Here is a 17157-nt window from a genome sequence, read left to right as displayed (position 1 = left end):
ACAACACACACACTGAACAACACTCAATTTTCCGATCGATACCAGCGTCCTTGCGATCTTGTTATAATAACAAGTGCACGTTACTGATGCAATATGGTTGAGACCATTCGGGCTTATTCTAGAGGGGTGCAAGGAATAGTCCAAGTAGTGGGGGAGTTTTATACAATATGTTTAAAACATAAAAATAAAAAGGTTTAAAAAAGTTATTGTTTAATGTTTTAAGGAGGTGACGTTAATCAGCCAATCAAATCGGTGCCATCAGCACGATAGATTCAAACACAGAGACGAGACAAGAGGGGAGAAGCAGTCGGAGTAATTTCAAATGGTGGAAGGTAGACAGCGAAAACAGAGCATTTAATTACATTTTCTCTTACTGGACCTCTTTGAAATGCAATTGAATCCCCCTGCATTATAGCAACAACAACAATAATAATAATAATAATAATAATAATAATAATAACAGCAATAATAATTGGGAGGGGGGGCGCGGCTGTTCTTATGTTCTCTGAGGGGAGGCTCACCTACCCACACTTTGAAAACCCCTGCTCTAATACACACAGGGTGTTTCTCAATGTAGAGTACGCTTGCTTGGTAGCACATGTCTTCCGAGTCACTTGCTTCAGAAGCGAGGCAAGAATACTTCCTGGCATTTGGAAAAAGAAGAGTGGAACAGGCTAGCAAGTGTGCAGGTGTGCATCATATGAGAGGCCCCGCCTTACATTTTCCGCCACAGATTTGGGGAAATTGGTCTGTGCGCAAAGCATTGTGGGGATTTTAAGACCGCAGAGTCTACACATGTGCAGCCTCGAAATTTCTCGCTACGAAGTACGCCGGGCTCGGTAGAATTCCAAGTATGCTGGACATTGGAACAGTCCTTCGACGGCACTTGATGACATAGTATGCTTGAAATAGTGGCTCTGGAGCAGCTTTATTCGACATTGAGAAACACCTACAGTCTTTGATTTCACCCTAAACAGGCTTATAGCCGGGTGGTTTATTTTTCCTATAGGAACTAGATCAAGGGCTAAGTGAGGACAGTATTAGAAATGCTCTTTTATAAATGTTCACTAGAGAGCTGCACACAAATAAAGATGGTTTCATGTTGGTTAAAAGGTCAAGTCACTTCTAAGTCCAGTCCAGGCTTTTGATTGAATTTTGTAATACTTGTGCCAATCTAATACCAGAGTTTGGGCCTGTTTTTTTTTGTTGATACCTGGCAATATAGATTTAATGCCCACTTAAATACATGCTATAGCCACATTTAAGTATAGAGAGAGTGCAGAGCTATGTTTAATGCATGGTACAGTACGATATAAACCCATCAAAATGAAACATCTTGCACGAGTCTGTTCTGGTGTTCTTAACTATTTCAGCTATGTTGCCTTTATCTGGCTGTTCTATTGTTGTCCTTCTTTTAATTATTCTAAATGGTTTCACATTCTATAGGAACTCTAAAATTATGATTGCATTCATTTGGATACCTTGTATTAATGTACAATTATCATCCTTTGGCTATTTAATAGAACATATTTAAAGACATTAGATACAACATTAGATAACACCCTGATGATAGAAACCTCTGGTGAAAAGCCTAGTTAAACTGTGATTAGTTCAACTGTAATCAACAAACTGCAACTACTCACCGTAAAGATTGTATATATTGTATGTATATACTGTATGTGTCCATTTGGTCTTTAAAGGAACAGTCCAACATTTTGGGGCCTCTTACACAGACAGATTTGAAGTCTGTATCAGTTTCATCTGACAGTATTCAATATAGAGGGTTGGAAGTTCTTGACATGTTTAGTCTAGTTCAGGACAAAACCTGCAGAGAGAATGAAACTCCTTGTCTGGCTCTTTCAAAAGTGGAATAAAAGCCTCACTATAGTTTAAAATCTATTTTATTTAATTTGTTAATGATGTTAGGGATTACAAGCTGCGAGCCGGTCATTATAGCGATCAGGACTTTTGAATCTCCCTTAAGGGTCATTTGACGCAACAATTTGATTTAAACATTATTTTATTGGTTTAAAAATTAGCCTATTGCTTACGCTAGGACAACATATAATCATTCTGCTACCTACCAAGGGCTGGAACTGCTGTGATGGCAACCTAAGAACTGATAGAGGTTTTCTTTTTTACATAACTGTCCAAGTTTGTTCACATTTTCTTTTCCATTAACCAGCCTTTAGACACAGTCAGTGTTTACTTCTTGTCTGTCTGTCTTCTTCTGCTGATTTCTCTGTCCTCTAGCTCAGTCTGTCCACTAACTTCTGTTGTTGTTTTTTTCTCTTACTTTTCTTCACTGGGAACAGTTTTACCATAATCAATCCAATGGAAATCTAATGTGTTGTTCTCCCTTTTTGGGGATTGATATGACTGCACATCATCCCTTGCCCAGAGCGTCCTTAGCAACCGTCTAATATCGCAAAAGAGCAGGCCGCAGGATGTCCAAATTCACCATTCAGAATCAAGTATTCAACCAAGTCGTGTAAACAGTCTGTTTATCATGCGTCAAAACATAGAAGTAAAACCAATATGTGTTTTTTGAAACTATTTAAAAACGTTGGGGGTGTGTCTGCACTCACAACAGTATTCAGAGTGGGGTTGCCAGTTGTGAACTGTGACCTACCCTGTAGCTAACCAAAACGTCTGTCTGAAATTTGAATAGATTTGTCTTTGTGCAACCAGCTGCTGGCGACGATGATGATGAATCACACTGAACACCTTAATCTGAATCGGTGTGTCCTTCACCAGCGTGTCCAATCTTGTCAAATCTGTCCCTGCTAGAGAAGTGTGTGTGTGTGTGTGTGTGTGTGTGTGTGTGTGTGTGTGTGTGTGTGTGTGTGTGTGTGTGTGTGTGTGTGTGTGTGTGTGTGTGTGTGTGTGTGTGTGTGTGTGTGTGTGTGTGTGTGTGTGTGTGTGTGTGTGTGTGTGTGTGTGTGTGTGTGTGTGTGTGTGTGTGTGTGTGTGTGTGTGTGTGTGTGTAGGACTTTGGCATTAGCACTGTCACCATCTGCTGAGCTCCTGAGAGCAGAGACCATTCGAGAACATTGGAGTACTTTCTCCTGGGTGAATTAGCGGAATGTCACATGCCATTGAAGAAACTGTTACTTTAGAGCCACAGAATGGACGACGAGGACTGTGTGTCCTTACTATTTAGAAATGAGCTGTGTGTGGACATAAATATATATATATGTGTGCAGGAAGCGATGCGTTGAATGTGTATAAAGTACTCTCTGTTTGACTATTATAAAGCTGCCGCTTTAGTCCAATCATCAGACTTGACATCGTTATATGTTTAAAACGTACCCAGCAGGCATTGATCTGCATACGTACAGCTTGTTGTGTTCAGCTCAGATGCTGCTCTACACATGACACACTTCCTGTCCATTCATAACACTCATAGTGACTTTTGAACAGTGTTACATCACTGCATTTCTGTCCTCGCCCTTTTTACCCCACCCTCTTCTCCATAGCTACACAAAGACCTACACACACACACACACATACATACATACATACATACATACATACATACATACATACAACACTCAGCATGACTAAAGCTATTACTCATATCATTTTGTTTGTACTTTATCTATCTTGCTGTGCTGTTCCCTCCTACAATATCATGGCAGCCTCTGGTAAATAAAGAAGGCTTTGTGTGGCTGCTGGATTTCTAAAGCGTGTAGAGCTTCTTCTGATACTCTGGCTCCATCTTGTGTTACAAAAGCGGAGGTGATGGTTCAAATCGGCTACCTGGGGATATGTCTACTGATGTGGTTACATACAGTTGGCTCATGTCAGTGTGCCTAAGTATTTAGTTTGCTTTAGCAGTGACAGATGGAGAAAAATCACTGTAAGTAAAAACATCTAAAGTCAGAGCTGTAGTATTAATATATCCTATAAGTAAACATTTTTTCCTTTGGTGTTGACTTTTCAATATTTAACCAAAAACACTGCCTTTGTCCTCAACCTTCATTTAGTTTGTATTATTTAGCATGCCGTTTTCATGTACAGCAGACGACATCTGTCCTGACACAAAAATGTATCAGTCAATCAATCAATCAATCAATGTTTATTTATATAGCCCAATATCACAAATGTTAGATTTGTCTCAGTGGACTTCACAGTTTGTACAGAATATCAGTATGACAATACGACACCCTCTGTCCTTAGATCCTCACATCGTACAAGGAAAAACTTCCAAAAAAGGAAAAACCCCACAGTTTAAAGGGGCAAATGGGAGAAACCTCAGGGAGGGCAACTGATGAGGGATCCCTCTCCCAGGACGGACAGGCGTGCAATAGATGCCATGTGTAAATCTAAAAGATAATACATTTACAACATAGGTCGACCAAATGTTTGGAAATGCATGTTTCTACAATAAGAAGATGAATCCATGAGGATGTCAACAATCCTGTGGGAGCCATCAGGGAAGTAGTATGATGAAAGTCAGGCAGGACCGCAGAGACTGGTTCAGCCACGACTCGAAGTCCAGGACTCAGATCAGGACTCAGGACTCAGGATCAGCCGCGACTCAGGATCCCAGCGTAGATAGACACCAAAAAGAAATATGGGGGAAGCTGGGTTATTCGGAAAATGAGAGTACACAGGTATAGACAGTTAGAAGGAAGAGGTAAGGTGTCCCCCGACAGTCTAAGCCTATATCAGCAAAACTAGGGGCTGAATCTAATCAGCCCTAACTATACACTTTATCAAAAAGGAAGGTCTTAAGCGCACTCTTAAAAACGGATAGGGTGTCTGCCGCCCGAACACAAACTGGAAGCTGATTCCACAAAAGTGGAGCTTTATAAGAATAGGCTCTGGCTCCCATTGTACTTTTAGAGACTCTAGGAACAACCAACAACCGTGCATTCTTGGAACGCAGTGCCCTAGTAGGACAGTAGGGTATAATGAGTTCTTTAAGGTAAGATGGCGCCTGCCCATTAAGGGATTTGTAGGCGAGAAGAATCATTTTAAATTCTATCCTGTGTTCTATAGGGAGCCAGTGTAAGGCAGCCAGAACAGGAGTAATGTGGTCCCTTTTCCTAACTCTGGTTAGTACACGAGGTGTAGCATTTTGAATCAGCTAAAGCGACTTAATTGACTTTTTGGTACACCCTGATAAGGAGTTACAATAATCCAGCCTTGAAGTAAAAAATGCATGGACTAGTTTCTCTGCATCATTTTGAGGCAAGATATGCCTGATTTTTGCAATGTTACGTAGATGAAAAAAGGCGGTCTTTGAGATTGATTTTATGTGGGCGTTAAAGGATAAATCCTGACCCAATACAACACCAAGATTCCTTACAGTCTCACTGGAGGCCAAATTAATGCCATCCATAGTTAATATATCTTTAGATAATTTGTTTCGTAGATTCTTCGAGCCAAGTACAATAACTTCAGTTTTGGTTGTGTTTAACATCAAAAAATGTAAGGTCATCCACGTTTTTAAGTCCTTGAGGCAGTCTTGAATTGTATTTAGATGATTGGTTTCATCAGGCTTGATGGATAAATATAGCTGAGTATCATCCGCATAACAATGACAATTCATAGAGTGATTCCTTTATAATATTGCCTAACGGAAGCATATATAGTGTGAACCAAATAGGTCCAAGCACTGAGCCCTGTGGCACTCCATGGCTAACTTTGGTTTGCATGGAAGATTCATCGTTGACACATACAAACTGAGAGCATTCAGATAGATAGGACCTAAACCAGCCTAAAGCAGTTCCCTTTATGCCAACTAAGTGCTCTAGTCTTTGCAATAGGATGTCATGGTCGATAGTATCAGTGCACACTAGTTGTTTATGACTCTGCTGTAATACAACTTCACCCCCATGAGCACACACTGTTAACAACAAAAGATACAGCTCCTTGCAATGAGCATCTTCTAGCCTTACTTGTAAAACAACCATTTTAGCCATAGAGTTGTAATGGAATTAGTCCCAAACATTAGTTAACATTTTACCAAATCTGGTTCCTTTGTCCCAAAGTCATTTTTCGTTCTGCATGTTTTTGGTTATATGCCTGTAAGTAGGTTAATAAGATGTTCACGTATTTGTTTTGTAACATGAAAATATGTCAGTTAATACTGCGTAAATGTCCGAAGCTTCTTTGTGTCTTTAAAATGGAAATTGCTTACAAGTGACTTAACGTGACTACTAAATGACATCATCAACATTTAAAGTGGACCTATCATGCTATATTTGAATAATATAGTGTAGGACCATACCTATATAAGGCATATTTATACTTTTTATTTTTCAAAATACCAAACAGATCATGCATTTTTAGCCATTCCTCATTTTGCTCAATTCAACACTGTCTTTGCATGGGCTGATTCTGTAAGAACAGCACCATCTACAGGCCTAGCATATGTACTACAGCGTCTCCAGCGCTTTCGAACGGCAATGTCCGTGGCTGTCTCCTCCTGATATGTGGAGGTGGCCCAATAGCCGTAGCGCCACTTCTGTGACGTCATAGAAGTGTTCAAATCTGGATCAGTCTGTATCAGATCCGTTGCAGCCCCTTTTTAAGAGATTTGGGTATGGAGGAAAATAGAGAGGGTTGTGTTTTCTGACACTTGGTGAGTTCCCTGGAACACCGGGGACTGATATTCATGTATAAAAGACGTACAAAAGTGCATTTTGCATGATAGGTCACCTTTAAGTAAAATAAACAGCAACATATTATATTGCGTGCAATACTCTAAAATCCAATAGCAAAATCCTATTGGCTTTTTGTCTAGGGAGCCGGGTCGGTCTACAAAAACAAATGATCACTCACCACTCTTTTAAGTACCCTTTAAACAGATCAGTCCTGCTAATGAAGCTGATAGCCTGAAGCCAGCTAACTGAGCTTTTATGTTCATCGAAAGGTTTTCATTCCACAGTAGTAGTTATATTTTCGTTCGCAGCTGTTTTTCATTCATTGCCAGCAGTGAGGGAACATGTTCCACTTTGCTTCTGCTTTTCTCTGCACTGCAAGCTCTACATGATAACACCTCTTCCTCTCTGCTGCACAGAACAGTTTCAAACAGGAAGACAATGCAACACATTGGAGTGTAGACATGAAGAATGTGACAGTCCTGTGTGTCTACTGAAACAGATGGTAGAAACAGAAGAGACAGAGATCGATAATATAAGGAAAGTAAAGAAGGTATAAGGGTAGTTGGATTTGCTGCAGGTACTGAACGTGAGATTAAACCGTGAAATGATGATTGGACAAAGTATAAAGGTACGTGATTGGAGCATCATAACCATAGCCATCTAGCAATCTAGTTTCTGCAGATATTCAGGAAGCTGCAAACCTGTAGGGTTTTTATAACTCCTCATGTGTTGTTAATGTGAACGACGAGCAGCAACTCGAACCACAACATCCATGTGTCATTGTCTTTAGATATCCAGCTACTGTAGGCTGTTAAACATGTGACTGACAGAGATTCAGATATGTTTTAGTGGACTGTTGGTTCAAACAAGACGTTTGAAACAGCACCACATTAGGGTTGGATAGCTTGACATGAATTTGGTTCGGACATTCATTTTACCCTTGGGATGATCAGTAATCCTCTAATGTGATCATCAGTTTAAAATGTCTCTCTGTTCGACTGGTTAGTGACTCACTACAAGACTACTACCAACATTCATCAGCCTCGTACATTTCTGTTAGTGCTACCTAGCTAAAGTTAGCTTTTTATACACTTAACTATTATGGTTATATGGTGAAATTTTTACCTGCTAAAGATCAGTAGCATTGTCACTGTGAGCATTTAAGCATACTGATGTTAGCCTGGCTCAATATAATTTGACTCACTATAATCCCACAAATGTAATTGCTGTAGGATTTATGTTGTCCCAGTTTATTCAATTTAAACAGACTGTGACTGTGCACGTATTGGCTGTAGCTAGTTAGCAACATACAACTTTCATTTTTTGGGGTTTTTAACTACTTGGAAATGTTTTGTAGTCAAATAATACTCCCTGGGTTAATTATTTGGGTTATTTTCCCTAAGTGTACCAAATCATAGCAGTTGTATTTCTTTTGTGACTATGCACATATTAGCAAGTAAACCATTCTGTTACTCCTTTGACCATTTTTTGCATTCTAAAAATACTTCCCTGATTAATGATTTTGTTTTTATATACTTAAGTATACCCAGAAATCCCATCTTTTTTTAAAGCTTAACATCCAATTTACTGATTACAAATGATCTGTAGTTAATTAGCAACATACACATTTCTCTTGCGTTTTGATGGCAACTACTTTTGATTTTTTTTATTGAGACCCCTCCCCAGATGAGTTATTTGGATATTTTGCCAGTAGTAATGTTTACTTTCAGCTCCATATCAATACAAGATGATTAGCAATTAGATTAGACACCTCTAATCCCCTGAACATACCATGATGTCAACTTTCAAGTCTTTTTATTTCAGCGTTGCTGACCTACAGCATTAGCAATTGTACCCAGTGTGTTCTCAATTACATTAACAGACCCTGAGCTGCGTTTTCCTCAACATGGATACACACACAGAAACACACGTGCTAATACTGAAGCAGCTGAGATGACAGCAACTGTTTGGCTGTTGATTGGTCTGTGGAGGTCGTGGGGGTTCATGGCAGACCTGTCCAGGCTGGAGAGCAGAGGCTCCTATTTTTACCCGTGCTCAACACCCTCGTATCACAACAGCTGTCCCCACAGCTCTTGTCAGTCCGCTGTCAGGAATAGCCGGCCTATCAGAGTCCTTCTCCTCGGCTCTGCTCTTTCACTTTCCGCTCTTCACACAGATCTCCTCCACTTTGACCAGCTTTTGATTCGATCGGTGACTTGTGGGAACTATTTTGATACAGAAGCTGTGGAATTACTTCACTAACAGGTAGAACAATGTGTGATCTTTGGTGGAAATAGGTCTTTTTGTGTGGGCCCTCGAGGTCCCACAGCCGGTGGCTCTATTTATAGACTAGAGCTAGCAGAGGGGGCAGCTTAAGTGATTTTCCAACTGAAATAAGCACTTAACAATTATAGCTTTTGTGCTATGTGACAGTTTCCCTTTTTCTACTCGGATGTTAGTCAATAAGAGTGTTATAAATCTGAACATAGAAGTGTGAGAAATGTCAGTTTGGCTGGTTCGAAGAAGTTGACATGCTCAGTGAGCTCATGTGCCGATGTATGAACTCCTGGGAAATGTAGTTTAGATTTAGTGGACTCTTATGTTGTGGTTTTTTTACAGCAAATGTTTTACTTATTGTGTCATATATATATATGTGACTTTGACTATGACATGTACAGTTTTAGGGTATACTTTTAGACTAACTTATTCACACTCACTTTATAAACTCATAGGGTCAGGTGAAATTCAGGGGTATTTTGTATTGACCAAATTCTATCATGTTGATTCTGTATTATAATGTTGTACCACTGTTGAATAGTATGCTTCCGAGCTGGAAAGGTTTGGTTGCATGCCATGCCACAGTTCTTTGTTTTAAACATTTAACATGATATATTTGACATACATCTTCCAATGGTTTGACATTAACGCTGTTGTCCCCATTCCAATGAAATTAACTAGGGTCACATGAGGTCCACATGAAGTCCACAGGTAATACCAGACCAGTGCTAAAAAAAACTAGAAAACATTCATTGTATATGATTGCAAGTATGTTTGAATAACAACTGTATCCAATACATTTAGAATACATGTCTGCTGCTAAGAGTTTTTAGGTTTATGATTAAATTAGATTTGATTCTGTGAATGAACATAAAATGTTTCTGGAAATAGGTGTATCATTTGGTCTGTAAAGGATGTTTTGTTTAAAGTTGATAATGTATGACATTCATGAGTAGTCTTTATAGAGTACCTTCAAATTCAAGCAAATTCATTGATTAGTTTGAAAACAAGAGTTGGGCAAGTTCTTACAGACATTGAAATGATCAAAACAAATGCAATCCAGAAATATAGTTTGAATAGTGCTTGACTTGATATCATAGAGAAACAATACCCTAGTGTGCTCTGATATTTGGTGTCTAATTTGACTAGTTTTGTCAAGGCTTACTCATCTTAGTAGGGTATACAAAATAGATATGTGTGATGTATGACTTCAGCCAGGCCTATGTGCATTTTTCTCTCTTTTTTTTTAGAGCGTTATTTGGCCCACATTACTACTTTAACACTGTCTGATCCAAAAATAAAGCTGTTAGTCAGTGTTCTAATTCAGTGACCAGATCACTGATAAAAGTCACTGACTGCAGGCCAGACCTGAACACTATCCCATACAGCAGGCATCCTCAAAGTCCGGACTCCGGTCCGGATCCGGACCGAACCACAACTGTCTCTGGACTCTGAGCAAATTATACTTTTCATATGTGTTATCTGCGAGACATCGCCCCAACGCAACGAGTCAAAAATGTTCCGCTATGTTCAACAACAAACAGGGCTCTGCATGTCCGACTGTTCCACTGTCTGTGTGTGTCTGTCAACGCATTGGTCCAATCAAATTCAGCGGCAGCGTTTTTTCCCCCCACCAACAGTCTGCGAATCAGAGGCACAGTAGGGCGGGTCTTCGCGGAATGCGGGTGGGAAAAATGCGTGTGTTTAAAAAAAGAAAAAAAAAAGAAAAAAAAAAAGAGCGAGAGTTAACAGCTCATCTAGTTGCATCTGTACTGTAGCTAGTAGCCTAGTTTCACCTACTGGGGTGGCATGGGGGGGCAACTGCTACCCTCAACATAGGCCTTGCCACCCCAGCTGCCGCCCCAGTTGGCAGCTTTGTTTTGAAAGAAAAGTTGTGGCTCATCGGACATTTATGAGAGAAAGTCTCTAATGTCCGAGTGCAAGTGAATGCAGCACAAGACGCACACCTTGTAACCCCTCCCGCGGCCCTGGCGCGAGCGTGGAAATATGATAGGCGGCGATTTCATTTGACCGGTACGGCGCAAAACGAGAAGCATTCGGACCCAAGTACTGAAGGAATGAGGTATTTGAAGTCTGCAATGACAAAGAAGAGACTGTCAGGTTGGCTGTACTCAGCATTGAATCAAAACGCACTAAAGTTGTTGATCTTAATCAGTTTGTGCAGCGTTTTGCTGAACAAGATGGTAATCGCCGCATTCAGCTGTAATAGACATGTCAACTTGATGCTCTGCTCACGGATGAGCATACAAAACTGTTAAGATGATGACCGTACGTGTGTAAATATATGTTTTTCTTTGTGGGGGTCTGCCCCCAAAAAACAGTTTTAAGTCCTTAGAAAGTCAAATAAGACGGTGTGTAAAACTACACTGCCCAGCCAAAAAAAAGTAACCACTTTGATTGAACTAGGCCAGTAGGTAAGTACTTTCCACTGGATAATAACTGAAGTATAAAAGAATGCATGGCTGAAGTGATGGAGACCATGTTTGAAGGCAAACTAAAAGAGGAAATAACAGGTCACGCAAATCCCCCTCTCAGATTCCACAGCAACCAGATGTGTTGGGCCTGACGAACCTCAGTGGACACACAAGGGGGCAAGACATTTATAAAGCAATAATGGGAATGCTGAATGAAAGAGGGTGAGGCTGCCTTTATTCATAACTGTGCAGCTCTTACACTGCGACCCTGAGGGATCGAGCACAGACACAATAATAATGAAAACTGCTGCATACAGATTATTTTTGTTTTTGCAACCTCGTGTTAAGAATCTTGTTGTAATTGTTTAAAAGTTTGAATGACCGTAATAAACGGACCTTTGTCTTATTGAAAAAAAAATGTTGGACCTTTTAAGATTTGTATTTGAGTACCCCTGCCATACAGTGAAGGGCTAAAGGCCTACTGTCCGAATCAGATTAAGGGAGACCAGTTTTTTTTTGCACTGTGAAAAGATACATTAAATACGTTAGAGAAGGCAGCAGAACCCATCTACTTAACCCTGTGCAGTGTAAACTTCAGGCAGCAGGTTTTTCTGAAGCATTCAGCATGTGACTATTATCCAAAAAATGACAGTCTGTTTTACAGTGCGGTACATTTATTTTTCTAACAGTGATATAATAGAATGTTGAAGGATTGAGTCATAAACCCAGAAATTAGTTAGCATTTGAAAACTTCCGGATTCCATTGCTGTGAAGTCAACGTTTTTTTTAAATCAGTTTTTGGTTGGAGGCCTAAAATAAGGTCTGTAGCTATGTGTAGCTTAAGATATTTTAACGTTCTGTTCTATGACATGAAATAGGTCAGTAAAAACCGTACTGGGGAGCTTTTACCTGTGTTCAAAACATTGGCTACTTACAGGTGACCAAAAAAGACTACTCAACGTGATCTCACTGAACAGGGGTATCATTGTCTGTTTGCCACAGATCTTATTTTCAGCAAAATTCCTAAATCGCTTTTTGTCAAAGGAGTTTTTGCGAAGCTAAATTGTGTGTTGGCTTCCCCAAATACAGTGGGGCAAAAAAGTATTTAGTCAGCCACCAATTGTGCAAGTTCTCCCACTTAAAAAGAGGAGAGGCCTGTAATTTTCATCCTAGGTACACTTCAACTATGAGAGACAGAATGGGGGGAAAGAATTCAGGAAATCACATTGTAGGATTTTTAATGAATTAATTGGTCAATTCCTCTGTAAAATAATTATTTGGTCACTTACAAACAAACAATATTTATGGCTCTCACAGACCTGTAACTTCTTCTTTAAGAGCCTCCTCTGTCCTCCACTTGTTAACTGTATTAATGGCACCTGTTTGAACTCGTTATCAGTATAAAAGACACCTGAGCACAACCTCAAACAGTGACCAAGACCAAAGAGCTGTCAAAGGAAACCAGAAACAAAATTGTAGACCTGCACAAGGCTAGGAAGACTGAATCTGCAATAGGTAAGCAGCTTGGTGTGAATAAATCAACTGTGGGAGCAATTATTAGAAAATGGAAGACATACAAAACCACTGATAATCTCCCTCGATCTGGGGCACCACGCAAGATCTCACCCCGTGGGGTCAAAATGATCACAAGAACGGTGAGCAAAAATCCCAGAACCACACGGGGGGACCTAGTCAATGACCTGCAGAGAGCTGGGACCAAAGTAACAAAGGCTACCATCAGTAACATACTACGCCGCAAGGGACTCAAATCCTGCAGTGCCAGACGTGTCCCCCTGCTTAAGCCAGTACATGTCCAGGCCCGTCTGAAGTTTGCTAGAGAGCATTTAGATGATCCAGAAGAGGATTGGGAGAATGTCACATGGTCAGATGAAACCAAAATAGAACTTCTTGGTAAAAACTCAACTAGACGTGTTTGGAGGAAAAAGAATGCTGAGTTGCATCCAAAGAACACCATACCTACTGTGAAACATGGGGGTCGAAACATCATGCTTTGGGGCTGTTTTTCTGCAAAGGGACCAGGACGACTGATCCGTGTAAAGGAAATAATGAATGGGGCCATGTATCGTGAGATTTTGAGTGACAACTTCCTTCCATCAGCAAAGGCATTGAAGATGAAACGTGGCTGGGTCTTTCAGCATGACAATGATCCCAAACACACCGCCCGGGCAACGAAGGAGTGGCTTCGTAAGAAGCATTTCAAGGTCCTGGATTGGCCTAGCCAGTCTCCAGATCTCAACCCCATAGAAAATCTTTGGAGGGAGTTGAAAGTCTGTGTTGCCCAGCGACAGCCCCAAAACATCACTGCTCGAGAGGAGATCTGCATGGAGGAATTGGCCAAAATACCAGCAACAGTGTGTGAAAACCTTGTGAAGACTTACAGAAAACGTTTGACCTCTGTCATTGCCAACAAAGGGTACAGTATATAACAAAGTATTGAGATGAACCTTTGTTATTGACCAAATACTTATTTTCCACCATAATTTGCAAAGAAATTCTTTAAAAATCAGACAATGTGATTTTCTGGATTTTTTTTTTTCTTTCTCATTTTGTCTCTCATAGTTGAGGTATACCTAGGATGAAAATTACAGGCCTCTCATCTTTTTAAGTGGAAGAACTTGGACAATTGGTGGCTGACTAAATACTTTTTTGCCCCACTGTATATCATCACTGCGTCACTGTATTCCATGGTAGAAATTCACATTGGCTTGGTTAAAGCTAATGCTCCTGCTCTTCTTGGGTTCGGAAGCTTAGGATACCTACCTATATTGGCTGCTTAAGGTGCATGACAAAGAAGAGATTTAGCATAAAGTATTATAATTGAAAGAGACATGTTTGATGTGTGGGCAAACTGAAAAACAAGGAATCTAGAAATAGGATAATGAAAATGTCTAAAAACATTTCAAAATAAGCTTGTACAGTATTTCTTTCTGATGTTGCACTGAAGCTGGATGCATGTATTCAGAACTGTTTTGGCATTTTCTTCTTGCTCATTTAAAAGTTACCAGGGATGCTTATATTTTTGTTCACCATTCATGGTTTCGTGGAGCGTTGTTCCCTATTTGGTTATAGTGGGTTGACAATGTTTGATCCTTTTATTTTTTACAAACCTTTTATTTATTTTTTGTGGTGTATTTTTGCTGCTATAATCTTCTGTACCTCCACTACTTCTCCAAGATCCTATTCATCGCTTTGCCATCAACGTGTGGCTCTGCTTACATTGACAATTCAAAGATCTCTGTAGATCCCTGAAGATTGTCGTTTCTATTCACCTGTCTGTGTTCTCACCATGCTTCCTCTCCTAGCTCCCCTTCCCCTCCTCTTCCTCCTGCTCTCATCTCATCCATCACAGCCCATGACAGCAGATCAGCCAACATGGCATTCTCATCTCGCTTTTCCTTCTGGGAACAAAAGGGAAGTCTCACTTGGACATTTCTCAAACTGCATGGTTTTCCGGTGTTTTAGGCTGTGTATTAACATGTGTGTCTTGAGGTACGTGTGGCTTTTGCTTGTATCACACTAAGATTGTAATAGCTTTCACTCTCATGCCTAAGCACGTTAAAGACGTTGTGATATTGTACCACCTATATCGTTTGCTGGACACCTAACAAGTTCACTTACAATGCAGTGAGTGCATACTTTGTAAGCCCTATAATTAGTAAGATTGACCGCTTGTATTTTGAGAACGTGTTGCAGTGCAAAAATAATTTAAATGCAAATAAAACTGAAAATGCGCATGTTGTGACTTTGCACCATGTGTGATGAACAGCCTCATGTAGTGTGAAGGGTTTGATTTAGTTTTCTTTTTATATTAAAATATTTAGATCAAAGAAGATCCAGGAAGCAAAAGTGTAAGTAAATATTGTCCCGTTTGTCTGCTTTAGAGTAGCCATGCAGGAGTTACTGTTAGCATCTGGTCATTTGGTGTTAAGTTTGAACAAATGGCCTTCAGTCAGATCTCCCAGCAAGTACCATATGTGTGATTTCAGGTTACTTTAAATTGTCACTGAGGGGTTAGGCAGTGCACAGCTAGCTCTTCATTCTTCTTCTTCTTACATTTATGTAGGGTTAGGGTTTGTAACCATGTAGTTTACTAGGCGTTATGCCATTATTTTAAACAATTATTAATGATACATTCAGCTCAAAGAATCACCAATATCTTGATTATTAAAGATATTATGCTTGGATTTTCCTTCATCATTCATGTTCTTATACCACCTCTCTTTCCTCTCTATGAGTAGCCAGACAGTGAGGGGGCGCCCAGCCGGGCCAAGTCAGTACCAGCTCTAGACCCTGGCAGGGGGTTATTCCGGGCAACAAGTCCTCCGTCCGTTTCGAATAACGAGTTGTCAACCCGGGTCAGAAGTCCCTCCCCACCTAAAGTCAGGGAACCTGTTAAAGTGCCAGAACGCTTCAAAAGCCCTGAGGCCCCTTCAAAGACGACAGAGCTATTAAGGAGCCCTGAACCACCAAAAGCACCTCTGAGCCCAAAGCCAGTTATGAACATAGAGCGAGAGCAAAATGGCATTGTGGGCAAAAGTGTGGTCAACTGTCCAGCCAACGGGAATGTCACCAATGGCAACCAAATGGATCCTACAGAAGACAATGGTCTGACACGTAAGAAAGTAATAAAGGTGATTCGTCGCGTTGTCAGGAATGTCGTGCCAACTGAAGAGGACGAGACCGCCGTGCCAACACAGCCATCAGACAGAGCTCCACCAGCAGCCAAGTCTGCTGCTGAACCAGTTAAAGCAGTGCCAGCTTCAATGTCTAAGGCCCCAGTAATGCCAGCATTCTCTTTTAAACATGACGTCATCAAAACAGAAGAAAAAGACGACATTTCGCGAGGATTGACGAACCTCATGGTAAGAGGCAGGACAAGAGAGCCCCGTCCACGAATAATTAGGGATGAACGACCAGAGAAAATAGAGTTGGAGAAGCAAATTGAGAAGAAAGAGGAAAAGGTAGTTGTGCCAGAGGTGATCAAAGAGGAGAAGAAAGAGGATAACACCACCCCAAAGCCACAAGAGGTTGATCACAAACCGACAAGCTCTGGTCCAGTTACACATGATATCAAATCTCCTGTTGCTGTAAACTCCCCAAGCAAGGCTATTTCTTCCAAATCCACTCATTCCAGACCCTTGTCGATGCCACCAATTGTTGGCTTCATCCCATCCCCCAAGCCCTCACCTTTGTCTCCACCTCCTGGCTTTGTACCTGCACACAGATCAACTTCTGCCAGAAAACCTAGTCCTACAAATCCTTCTTTGGCTACAAAACCTAGTCCTACAAATCCTCATTCGGCTACAAAACCTAGTCCTACAAATCCTCCTTCAGCTACAAAACCTAGTCCTACAAATCCTTATTCGGCTACAAATCCTAGTCCTACAAATCCTCCTTCAGCTACAAAACCTAGTCCTACAAATCCTTATTCGGCTACAAAACCTAGTCTTACAAATCCTCCTACCACCCAAGTGGCCCAGAAACCTGGCTCCCTCTCTCCTCCACAACGTTTCAGCCCTGCTGCGAAACCCTCTCCAGTTGCAGCTCCTGTCAGCAAAGATCATCTCCGTCCCAGCCCCGATCCACAGTCTCCCCCTCAATCTCTGATTCTCATTCAACAAACTGCTGTCAGTCAACAAGAGGTACACTGTCCAGACTTTGCATGTGTGGTCACAATTTGAGACATTGGTGTGGAAATTGCACGAGCGTTTGAAATGCATGTTTGGGATAAAAGAACAGTATGGAGTTTGCCCCATATTTGTGTGTAACCTCACTGTATCTTGGTTTTAGAGTTACTTGATGGCCAT

The 17157-nt window shown here is 40.8% G+C and overlaps 1 protein-coding gene across 19 annotated transcripts in view; it reads left to right on the top strand.

The window, feature by feature from the left end:
• myo18ab (myosin XVIIIA b) overlaps window positions 1–17157 on the top strand; it is a 152830-nt gene that overhangs the window by 26673 nt on the left and 109000 nt on the right. For 9 of the 19 annotated variants that reach the window (XM_079675540.1, XM_079675537.1, XM_079675536.1 and 6 more), the window contains exons 1-4: window positions 8699–8882; window positions 14653–14761; window positions 15172–15198; window positions 15589–16992. The exons of 4 other annotated variants lie outside the window; for them this stretch is intronic. In XM_079675540.1, the coding sequence (XP_079531666.1) occupies window positions 14723–14761; window positions 15172–15198; window positions 15589–16992 (1470 nt within the window). In that variant the 5' untranslated portion in view covers window positions 8699–8882; window positions 14653–14722. Of the gene's footprint in view, window positions 1–8697; window positions 8883–14652; window positions 14762–15171; window positions 15199–15588; window positions 16993–17157 lie in introns of those variants that run through there. 6 more of the 19 variants (XM_079675541.1, XM_079675546.1, XM_079675547.1 and 3 more) reach the window with 2 other exon arrangements.

The sequence above is a fragment of the Notothenia rossii genome, assembly GCF_949606895.1.
Source record: "Notothenia rossii genome assembly, chromosome: 4".
NCBI classification, from domain to species: Eukaryota; Metazoa; Chordata; class Actinopteri; order Perciformes; family Nototheniidae; genus Notothenia; species Notothenia rossii.
This window is presented reverse-complemented; position numbering and strand designations above follow the sequence as displayed.